The sequence below is a fragment of the Salvelinus fontinalis genome, chromosome 24 (assembly GCF_029448725.1).
Source record: "Salvelinus fontinalis isolate EN_2023a chromosome 24, ASM2944872v1, whole genome shotgun sequence".
Classification (NCBI taxonomy): Eukaryota; Metazoa; Chordata; class Actinopteri; order Salmoniformes; family Salmonidae; genus Salvelinus; species Salvelinus fontinalis.
Window position 1 is genome coordinate 3958629 of NC_074688.1, and position 12352 is coordinate 3970980.

At 46.6% G+C, this 12352-nt stretch overlaps 1 protein-coding gene across 2 annotated transcripts in view; it reads right to left on the reverse strand.

Moving 5' to 3' along the window:
- Positions 1-1244: 1244 nt before the first annotated feature.
- The window catches only part of sik2b (salt-inducible kinase 2b), a 58920-nt gene continuing 47812 nt past the window's right edge, over positions 1245-12352 (reverse strand). For both annotated transcript variants that reach the window (XM_055879421.1, XM_055879422.1), the window contains 6 exons: positions 9196-9427; positions 7863-8162; positions 6666-6832; positions 4574-4684; positions 4249-4343; positions 1245-4156 (listed from right to left, as the gene is read on the reverse strand). In XM_055879421.1, coding sequence (XP_055735396.1) covers positions 3592-4156; positions 4249-4343; positions 4574-4684; positions 6666-6832; positions 7863-8162; positions 9196-9427 — 1470 coding nt within the window. In that variant the 3' untranslated portion in view covers positions 1245-3591. The remainder of the gene's footprint in view (positions 4157-4248; positions 4344-4573; positions 4685-6665; positions 6833-7862; positions 8163-9195; positions 9428-12352) is intronic.

Consider the following 12352-nt stretch of genomic DNA (forward strand, 5'->3'; position numbering starts at 1 on the left):
ACTGGGGACAAAGAGACAGCTAGGCCAAAAGCCAAGTGATCTCATCATCCACTTATGTGGAGGTCCTCACAACCGGTAACATTTCAACTGCACTCTAGTCATGGCTCAGCAGGCTCACTCAACTGTTCTGGTATGTATAGGCTACAGTAGAGTTGAGTGGTGCAATAGGAGGGAAATGCAGCAATGGGGGGGGTGGGCAGTGCACTAATGGGAGGACATGGCATCTCTGGGTTGACTCAGTTCAGCTGCCGGGATGCATCATTTTCTGATCCATATCCAGATAACAAATAGCAAGGGCATCAGCCGAGTAAGGGGAGCAATGCTTGAACTAATCGAATAATTACCTCTGAAGCTTGTTTGTGTTGACAACAATCCAGTTAGCAACTGAGACAAACACCGATGGGAACAGGAACTGGTTGGTCTAGTTATAAGTCGAACTCCTGTAGGGGATTCTAGACAAGAGAACCAAGAGGGATGTAGACTACAGTCATGTAGAAACCTTTGGGAAAAGTGGAACATTTCACCCAGTCCAAGTATCTATTCACACCCAACCCTGGGCCACGTTCATAAAGCATCTCCGAGGAAGAGTGCTGATCCAGGATCAGTTTGGCCTTTTAGATCATATAAATGTTATAAAAATCGACAGGGGGACCTGATCCTAGATCAGCAGCTTTATGAATACAGGCCCTGATTTACTCCACACCTAGCGACGACAAATGTACCGTGCTTGTGAGGGCGGACATTTCACTCCATAAGTTTAGACCATTAACTCTGGTCCAATTATGTCATTAATTACTCTCATAACTGAGTCAACGGTGTTAAAAAGAACCCTTAACATATGTATCAACACCGTAATGACGCCACATACCCATCGGTAAGAGTGTTTTTACAAAACCCATGCCACATTACCGAGTAATAAAGTGCTAATAATAACAATGGAGACCTTGGATATTTTAGCTGAAACAATTTCAGGCTCATGTACTGTGTGACTCAACTGTTTATTATAAAAGGGCTACGTGTGATTCACCCATCCAGTTCATTACGCCTACACAGGTTATACTGGTACAATAGAAGATCTGCTGATGTCCCTATTTGGGCTGCTGTAATGGAATCTCAAATAGTGAGCTGTGTTCTGGGGATTGACAGTGCCTATAATTCAACTATGGACATCAATATATTCAACACAAGAGTACGTAGTCAGATTATTTGGGAAAAAAGTAGATCAAGAAATACTCACACACACATTGTTCGATAAACCTTTTTTAATCTCAACAGCAAGTTAGCTTATCTGTGGTCAACATCAATGAAGGTAAATATAAAATTGGATTTTCTAAAGACAGGCGCTTGTCAGCAGGAAGTGAAATTATGATACTGAAACACATCCACTCCTAATCTTCATTATTTTCTTTACATCTTCAACTATTACTCAGAAATATTGCTATAATACTTTTTAAATGGCATATACTGATGGACCAAAAAAGCACTGTCAAGAAGCTAAAACAAAGAAGTTCCTAACTCCACATGGTGTGGTTGGACAGGGAAACTTCTGAGGGGACTTTGGTTTCGTACCTTTGTAAAAACCTGGGTCTACTTATTTCCGGAAAGGATACCCCAAAATAAAAACATAACGGAATTAAAACCAGAAATAAAACACTCAAATATTCGAATTTGAAACAAAACAAGTAAAAAAGGCACACTGAACACTATTCACACTCAACACAATATTTGTTGCATCTTGAGAGCACTCAAGTCTCTAAACCCCTAATTTTTTACAAAGCACAATGAACAACCAATAGTGTTATTCTCTGGTCTTTCTTTGAAAGAACCAAATGTTTTGTGTCCATTTATTGGGATAACAGAGAGTGAATGGTTCCCTCGTCTCCATGGGAAGCAGCAGACTAGGCTAAACACCGACTACCGTCACCAACTCGCTCTCGCTATATTTCCTTTTTACCTCGTGAAAGTGCTCCAGTAATCCAGCTTCCACAGACAATCCTGTAGTCTAGTCTATGGCAGTGTCCCAAATGGCACCCGTTTACCTATACAGTGCACTACTTCGACCAGAGCCCACAAAAGTAGTGTACTATGTAGGGAATAGGCTGCCATTTGAGAAGCAGACGTTTGCCTCTGACCTCGACCACTTCTGTTTTTCATCCTATTTAATGACAAGTAGAGGTCTATGTCTTCAGAGATCTGTATGCTTCAAGTAGATTCAAAAGTGAAGTGTTCATTCTAAGCTTGCTGTGAGAGAGCCATTGTGAAACGTGACACAATTAATCCAGTGTTCGTGTGACTAACGTTCTGTTCTTACATTTGTCTTTTTCTTCATCTTATTATTATTATATATATATATTTTTTTTACAGCAACCTTAAGTTAGAGAAACACATTCCTTCAGAAACCCAGTAGGTATTTGGGTCTATTCCACCACAGAATCATGATTAGAACTTTTCTACATCAACACTGTTAGGCCCACATCAGCTGCATATCACAGAAGGTATAAAGAACACAATCTGGAGATAGAACCCTCAGCTAACACTAGTGCAGCAAACCGATTTGATTGGACTTAACTTATTCCTTTTAGCGCCTAGTGAAGGGCATCAAACTGATTTGTGTAGTCCGTTGGAAATAACTACCCAATTTATAAGGAACATCAACATAAATCGTGTTTCTCTTCATTAAATATAGATTGGAGTACTGTTTTTGTGTTTTTTTCCTTCCCTTTTATCTGCTTCGATGGGATTGGTGTTGGGATTATCTCACGATTACGTCGTCGCTGTCTACGCGGTGATGAGCTGTCACTGTGGATATGTTGGCTGTGAGTCATCATACTGGAATTCTCCCGAAAAACGTCACATTAAAGTACAACTTTCTGGTGAGGAAGTCGCCCGTGCGGCTCCCTAGTCCCAGATGGATATATTGCTTCAATATTGCCACGATAAAATATTGACGAACACTGCACTTATCAAGCGCGCATTAACTCATTACTTTGTCTCTTGTTCGTTTTTTTGTTTTACTATGTCAAACACGCAATGTGTTTTTGAGAGTTCTTGTCCTATTTCAATACAAAATAGCATGGTTGTCGTTTGGATTTTGCTTTCGGTAAGCCAAGTTCCATTGTGCACATCTTCCAAAAACGACCAAACGACCAAACTGTGCCAAGTCTTTTTGCGCCGTCCAGCTCTTCTTGACGAGGCTGCTGCGGCAGCAGTCAGCTTTGAGGCAATTGTGTTCCTGTGGAGCGATATCACTTCACATGTGACACCCCCCATCATGGCAACATCCATCCATCCACATATACCCAGCCAGCCAGCCATGCTGGCACACCCTTATCGCCCAGGCAGCCACCAGGCCTAGCATAGGGCTGATGGGAACAGAGGAGTGGGAAGAAGGGAGATGGGGATGATTTTGGTAGAAAGGTTCTGAGGTTGGTTCACCACAACAACAAAAAATAGTATTCATTGATACAAAAACAAAAAAACACTTTCCCATGTACCTTGACCCCCATCTCCACTCCATCATATCTACGACATAACGCTGTGTAGGTTTTTAACTGTCGGTAATACTGCTTTCCCCCCACAGTTCCACCGGCTTCAGTTCACCAGTACGAAGCCGTGCTGTGAGTCTACAGTCTCCATCATCTCGCTGTCCAAAAAGGAGTCCTGGAGTTCGGCGGGGAGTGCCAGCCCCTCGTACCCGGCCACAGGGGCCTCTCCTGGGCCAGGCGGGTGCGGCTGCCCGGGGTCCAGGGGGAACTCGTATTGCTCTGGAGAAAGTGCCTCTTGGGGGGAGTGAAACTGTCCCTGCTGGTCACACAGCTGGTAGCTGTAGCCCAAGGCCTCAGGGGGGTGATTCTGCAGCTGGCCGGCTAGGCCGGAGGGCATGAGTACTGGGCTGAGGTGGGAGTGAGGGTAGTGGTGCGCCAGGTAGGTGTCGTAGACCAGGTTGGCGCTGGGCTCCATGAGGGGGCTGAGGGCCTGGGTGTAGGGAGGGGAGGCCTGGGAGCTGCCCTGCTGCTGGCGGGACCCAGCCATGGCCCCCTGCTGCTGTGGAGGGGCCCCTGGGTCCCCTGGATAGGAACCCTCCACTATCTGCATCTGGTTGAAGTAGGTTTGGAGGTGAGTCTGCTTCTGGAGGTACATCCTCTTCTGGTGCAACCTGAAGATAAAGCGATATAGGTTATAGAGACAAGCAGGAAAACAAGATGACGGTGGGATCTGTATGATAAGTGTGAATAGATAATAATGTACCTATGCTCCTGCAGCTGTTGCTCTAGACTCCGAGGATTCTCCTTACAGAAGAGCTGGCAGCTAGCAGGACTCACATTAGCCATGACACTAGCTTTCTGTAAGGGAGCGAGGGAAATATGAGGGATTCAATAACTATATCTCGCCAGTCTCAAAATGTGCCATCCATAATCACCGATAGGTATAAAATGACATTGAAATTGAGAAAATCGTACAGTAATGCAGACAAACTAACAACATTTTGTTAGTCATTGTTTTATTGTAATTGATTACTCCTTTAATAAATATTTAGATACATACAGTATAAGACAGATTGAGTGGTTAGTACCTGTAGTCTGTGTGTGAGATATTGTGTCTCGAGACTCTGTCTTCGGGACAGTAGAGGTTGGGCGCCACCCTGGTATAAAGCCAAGTTATCCTCGAGCTTGGATGCCTCTCCCTGAAATGCATAATACACACAGAAGAGTTCAGAGGAGGTTACACTCACAATCTCACTGGGTTACAGACAAAAAGCAGATCAAATTGTTGGCGACCAAATTTACCTGGAGAAAAAAAACAATCCCGTTGTAAAATAATGCTTTTTATTCAGTCAATGGAAATACATTTGACTGTCATGCCTATCGGTCTTTAGGGTCATTTGCTAAATTTAAGGGAATTAAATTGGGAGTGTTCATTTTCGTTAGCCGTAATTTATCACACGAGCACAGCATACTATTTTGAGCAGAATATCACTTGTCAGACAGCACTAGACCTGCTGCTGCGGTTCCTCAAGCACGTTGCTGCTGGAGTGAAACATGCTTTTATAAGCCCAGTCATTGCACAATAATTCTATATGCAATCGCATGTTAAAAACAGTTTTGATCGCCATGATTAAAAAGAGCTACTATTTTTATTTCTCAACTGGTAATTGAAGCGCGCCTTCCAATTCGCCATTCAAGTGCATAGGCAACGGTAGGCAGGCTATCAGTACATCACCCACCACTTTGCAATGTGAGCTGGAGGCAGTATGCATTTTGAAAACATATACTTCATTGTTTGAAACCTGAATGTTTTACGTCATATGAGGCATGTCTTACTTTGCTTCAAAGTAGCTTAGGCAAAATCTGACCATTGAAACCAGCATTTCTCACTGCTCTAGTTGTTTTCATATTCATTTCATTTCGTTCTCCAGAGGCCAAAGGCCTCCTTGTCATATTAGCCATACATCCTAGTTGCTGCATCTTTAGATTCCCCCTCATTCTAAGTTTCTAACTGAGATTTTCATCACCGTCACATATGCACTGTTTAGAATGGTGTTTCACCACAGGAGTTGCATGTTCTGTCAAGATGAATTATCATAAGATAAACGTGATTTCTGTCATTCTGAGCACCGCTGGTGAATGCCCGAACGGGTTACGCACCCAATGCATATGGGTCTGGTACATTTTCTCAAATGGCCGGTAAATTCAAATCTTCCCGGTCACGTTGTTCGGAAACCCTGGCGCGGACGCGAAAACACACTCACACAGCTCCACTGAGTATTGAAGTCATTGCCACTCTTGTATACAGGGCCAGTGTGTTGCTGTTGTTGTTTTATTGTTGTTGCTGACTGTGTATAGTGATTGTGTGGTAAGCAACTATAGGGACCTTGTGGACAGACAGGCATGCTGCCAATAAGCCCTTTCGACCACCAGGGCTTTGTCCCAAATAGCACCTATTCCCAATCCCTAATTAGTGCACTATTTTTGCCCAGAGCCCTGGTCAAAAGCAGAGCACTAAATAAGTGCTAGGGTGCCATTTGAGTCGCAGACTAACCTAACCCTCTGTGTATGTACCACCACAACCAACCAACCACACAGGCCTTATGTTGACCCGCAGCAACCACAGGACACACTGTTCTAGGGAAAGGGAGATGGATGCACTGATTCACAGATGGATCGTGCTCTCTCTGTCTCTCTGTCTTCGCGGCCATTGAATTGACTCCTTGTTGTTGCCCGTTTACAAGCGGCAGCCGGTACATTCTACTTCCCAGATTTGGCGATTCAGTTCAGTCAGTCACACAGTTACTTCTAAGATAACTCGATTGCCTCTCTCTCTCACAGGCACGACACTTTCCCTCTAACCTCACTCTCCCCTCTTTCACACTCTTTCTCTCTCTCCCTATTTTTCTGTCCCTGAGCGAGTGAAGGGCCAGTGGGCACCAGTCATCGCTATGGGCAGCAGTATTACCTCAACAATGGCTGTATTCACTCTGTGCAGCTCCAGGGGCTGACTGACAGTCAACAAGGAGACAATTGGCTGCCTCTTCGTCCGGACGGATCATTATATAACCAGCCTCGTCTGTGATTCACCGGCTGGCTGGCTAACTAATCACTGGTGAGGTCAGGAGTGGTGCTGCTGGGTGAGGTCTCACTCTCGGTCACTGTGGAGCCAGTACTGACCTGCAGCTTGGGGTCCAGCAGGTTCTGCAGGTTTGCATGGGGCCCCAGGGTCCTCATGGAGGATGGGTCCTCCCCAGAGCCCATCTGCTCATACATCTGTTTGTTCAGCTCCAGGATGCCTTTGGTCCGCGCCAGGTTCTGGAGATGCTGCCGGAATGCAACCAGACCTAACAACATAGAGTTGGGAGTCAGGGGAGTACAGCATCCAAACTATTTGTTATAACCCGGTTCCCTTGCATCTCCGACTGAAATGACATCACTTCTAGCCAACCTTCACCGCCTGCAGGGAGAGAGTATGTACGTCATGAGTGTGTGTGTGTCTGTGTGTGGGTGGTAACATTGTGTGTGTGATGGTGATTGTAATAAAAATCCATCTCCGGCTCCTAGAAGGCTGGGTGACTGTTCATGATGGCGTGAACCGTGGGACCTGACTCATCCTAATAATAAGGCTATATAAAGATTTGAGAAGCTTCTCCACATCATCTCCTTGCAGCGGCACGCAGAACCCAGCCGCTTCAAACAGCCACTAGAAATAAGTGGGGCTCTGGTGACTCGTAGCTCCTGCTGTGTGTGTGCGCAGACTGAAGAGGCAGCAGGACACACACACACACACACACACACACCTCCTGTATATACATTTTAAGCGCTATTAATTAAGTTCCTTTACCGGGTGCTTTTGCTGCTGCTACGGGATTAAACACTAAAACAGAGCTATGTGGGCCAAACCTTCAAAGCGCAGTCTGATTCACAAAATGAATCATCAGAGAGAGAAAGACAGAGTGGGTGGGTGAAAGAGAAGAAAATAAAGAGAACGAGAGCCAATTTCAGCTTGAAAATGTGTGCGTGCAGGGGTGTGAATGAGCTGCGGTTCACAGGGGTGTCGTGTCGTCTGCGCAATGATTAGAGACCGAGACCTTGATGATGGCGTCTCTCGGGGTCCTAATGTTCAGGGGTTGAGGGAGGAGAAGATGCGCAAGTGGAGACCTGAAGTCAATTGTATTTTTCATTTAGCAAACGACACCCTATTCCCTGTATATAGTGCTCTACTTTGGAGCAAAGTCACACCGGGTGTCTTATGAGACGGAGGCTGACGACAGAGAGAAAGATGGAGAAACGTAGAGGGAAAGACGGCGTGAAAGAAACAGGAAGACGGAGAAGGAGATGAGTAAAGATCGAGAGACAACCAGTGGATCTCACCTTGTGTGAGGGAGGTGTCGGAAGCGCGGCGGCCCTCCCTGAAGCTGATGGGCGAGCGGTTGTGGGCCTCCCTCCTTTGGGAGCTCAGGCCCTGCATGGTGGGGTTGGGGGGCCGCTGGCTCATGAAGGGGCCCTGGGTCATGTGGGGCCCCGAACTGTGGGTGTTGGCCAGGACCACCTCGCTGAGAGAGGGGACGTCCTCCAGCAGACCCAGGTCACTGTGCAAGGAGCCCATGTCGTAGCCCATGTCAGAGTCCACGCTGCCCAGGGACGGGTTGTGGCCCATGGTGAACAGTTTACCTGTTGGTTCACAGCAATACAGGAAAGCAAGGGTTCATTGACAGTACTACTGGTGTATTGGATATTGCTCTAATTAGGGTCACAGGTTTTTCCAGGTAGGCCTTGCACAATTATCATATAAACGTGTAACCGACACTGTGGACAATAACCGTGACCCAAAAAAACTTTGTTGTTGTCATAATCGTTTAAGAGGGGATTCAACTTTTACATTTAAGTAGATATAGTTTACCCAATAGGATTTACATTTTTTTATTATTTTTTATATGAAGTGGGTAAAGTTAGCAATCATTTTACGAGCAGAACGACATGGTTGGGTGGAGACCCTTCATTTCCAAAAGCTCAAAGCTGTCAAAACCATTAGTTAGAGGGTGTCACTGAAGCTGTCTTGTATTCATTAGGTATGTGATAGCTACATTTTCAAATATGTATTAAGATGCATTACAAGCTAAAAAAAAACTATTATGAATATAACAGTGACCATTTGCATGACAATTAATCATTACCCCAAATTCCATAATGGTCACTGCCTGTTTCCTGTTTTGGAAAGATTCCTGAGGGGTATGCTACAAAGCAAGACCAATGACTTAGCCAGTTAACTTCCCACAATATTCTGAAATAACAATTTATTTTTTAAGAAGATAAGCATGAAATGGGCATGGTCTAATTGCCTCAACAACCAAAAAACACTAAGTATACCTTTCTTAAATTAACCAGGAAAATCAACAGTTTTCATTTTTTTTTTTTTTAAATATAAGTTAGCTGGCTAACTCATTGATCCTGCTTTGTAGTGTACCCCTCTGGCCTCAGCTAGATACAATAAATAAAACCAGTTCATCCACTCATTCATTCATTCATCCATCCATCTATGAATAAATGTGGTGCACTGGAAGCGCACATTTTCCCCATTCACAAACGCAATACTTCCTGGCTTAGCAGATCAACAACCCATCGTATGAACACAGCCCTACGTCCACCATCTAGCCAATGACCTATATGATTCTTTAATGTCCCAGAACCTTGGTTCAGTTCTGACCTTGGGTGATGACGGGGCCCAGCTGGTTAGTGACCTCGGACAGGGTGTGTCGGCGCTGGCCGAAGCGAGCCATCTGGAAGGCGGAGAAGAGGTGGGCGGGGTCGTCCTCGGCGTCGGGCTCCTCCGTCTCTATGCCCTCGTCGATGGACGTCTCCATCATGTTACTGGGTGAGGACGCGCTGGACTTGCGCAGCACTGTGGGGGGCAGGGGGTCCAGCATGCAGCCATTCACCTAAAGGCAAAGACAGGGAGAGGCACGGTGAGTTGTTTGCTGGAGCAATCCATTTATGAAATGTATTTCACAGGGACAGTGGACATTAATCATTAATTCCCTTTCCACATCAATGCTCAAGTGCCAGGTGTTCGCAAAAGAGCCAACTTTCATCTATAGCCCTTGGGAACTCGCTATAGAGTTCAAACTGGGTTACCAACACAGACTCTCAGCGCATTCTCTCTGGAGAGCTAACGCGAGTTTCCAGCACCCAGGCAAGGTTACTCATCATGAGAGAGGGTCTCACCTAAACACCTCCATTACACACCCATTTATCTTCATTCCTACGGGGCAGCATGAGAATCTATGGACGTGAATGGGACCTCCTTCTCTGTCTCACACACACACACCCTAAGAGGGAAATGGCAACTCTATCGGTTAATTCATGACCAGGCAGCTTTCCCCTAATGTACACATCCAGAGGGTCCTCTCCACTTGTGTTATTGGAGTGGACAGCTCTGCACCTACAATACTGCAAGGCTTGGGGACTGGATGAGTAAACAAAATGGGTCTGCCATTCCCTCCCCCCCGTTGGTCAGACATTAAGAGGGGAGAGGGGAGGAAGTCTGGTATGCATGCACAGGAAGTGTGCTTTGGCCGAAAGTGCAGCGAGAGACTCTTCCACAGACACAATCAGGCTCGCTTATCACACACACCTCTCGCTCACAGTCTCTCTCTCGCACACAAATCTCTCACCCACTCGCATGCACACACTGTCTGCCTCTCTGACACACCCCTCGCTGACACGGATCATCTGGATGAGTTGCCGGGGTAACCAGAACCCTGGGCTCCTCCAGTCAGGGCCGCTTTGTACAATTCCTGAACCCAGTCCCCTGAAGCGTGCTAGGCCAGGAATGCTGCCTGTTACTCAACACACTGGGGAGGGAGAGGGGCTGGCTGCACGAACCCAGGCCACACCAGCCTATTACTGCACTAGTGCCTAATGTGCATCCAAAAGGGGCGGCAGGGTAGCCTAGTGGTTAGAGCGTTGGACTAGTAACCGACAGGTTGCAAGATCGAACCCCCGAGTTGACAAAGTAAAAATCTGTCGTTCTGCCCCTGAACAAGGCAGTTAACACACTGCTCCTAGGCCGTCATTGAAAATAATACTTTGTTCTTAACTGACTTGCCTAGTTAAATAAAGGCGAAAAAAAAAAAAGGCCACACTATACCCTTTTTAGTGCACTAGTTTGACCAAAAGTAGTGCACTAAAATAGTTAACAGGGTGCCATTTGGGATTCATTCCTAGTCCCTACAGTGCCTAGAGCCAGCAGGGGCTCATCAAGAGTGAGGGAGGGCAGAGGGAACAGCCTCAACAGGCAGCATCCTGGTCATGTGTTCTGCTGGTGCTCCCTCCTGCTGCTGAGATCATGCTAGTTCCTTGTTTTTGAGGGGCCACGCCGTGTTCCCTCACCAAGATAACACTTGAGCGTTATTTTGATTTCATCTCTTGCAAGTCTGCTGGTTACACAGAATTTTTTTACGAGGGTTAATATATCTTTTCTAAGTATAGTTTGTCAGTTAAGACAAAAATTGGTTGTAAAAGTGATAAATAAAGGTCAAAATAAAACTAGTATAGGGTCTGTGCGTATAAGGCAGTTGTTCAACACACAGCAGAAAGCAGGGGAATGGTAGATTGCTCAACGTAGAGTGCTGACGTCAGGAGCGAAGTCGAACGCTTAAAGCCTGGCCAGGCTGGAAGAAAAGGTCACAGTCTGGCACAGATAAAGACAGACACTTAGCAGAGGAGGAGGAGGGGAGTAAGGGAGAGTCTGGATCCAGACGTGCAGGGACAAGAGTACAGCAGATGTCACATGGTCCAACACTAAGTGTGCGTGTGCTCCTAGTGTGCGTGTGTGTGTGTGTGTGTGTGTGTGTGTGTGTGTGTGTGTGTGTGTGTGTGTGTGTGTGTGTGTGTGTGTGTGTGTGTGTGTGTGTGAGAGAGAGAGAGGGAGAGAGGTCTCTGATTGTGCCCGAGCTGTAGAGAACTGGCAGCTGTCATATCAGATGTGTGGCCCCAGCCAGTGACAGACAGACAGAGACAGACAGAGAGGGGACGGATGGGGCTGAGTGTAGCTGCTTACGTAAACTAGCGAGGGGCAGCTGGCAGTGCGGTTACTGTTAGATCCAGCCAGCCCAGTGCCTAAGCCTTAAGGGCTCTGGGGACCTGCTCACAGGGCAAGACACATCCCTCCATTCCCCCTCTGATAACCAGACTGTGGCTAGGGCAGGGTGCACATAGCGTGTATCCCAAATAGCACCCTGTTCCCTATATAGTGCACTACTTTTGACCATGGCCCATAGGGACCTGATCAAATGTAGTGCACGATATAGGGAATAGAGTGCCATTTGGGATGCAGAAGAGATAAACGGGGGCCAGCCAAGTAGCATTAGCAGCAGGTCCAGGTCAAGAGGGGTCAGAATAGGACAGGGGATTTGAGCGAGGTTAACACACAGACACACTGTCACGGTCCCAGCTTATGTACTCTACTGTGGAGCCCCGACCTCAGCGAAATGTGAGTCAGAGCTCTTTCATAACATAACTGTGACGCAGTTACCGCCATCCATCACTCAGGCAGCATCCCATATGGTACCATATTCCCTTTATAGTGCACCACTTCTGACCAGGGCCCAGGCCAAAAGTAGTGCACTACTAAATAGGGAGTCGGGTGCCATTTAGGATGCAGACGCAGGTGGAACTAACTAAGAAGTCCCCACACGATGTATAAAAGGGGGTAAGAGGGGACTGGGGCTGGACTGTGTCAGTCCTCAGCTGATTTTGTGTTGGTGTTCTATTGAGTGCCAAACTGGCAACGCTCTGTTCTCTCGCTGCCTGGCTGTGGGGAGTTGGGGACAGCCTTGAACAAAGAGCCCCCTGGGGAGGAA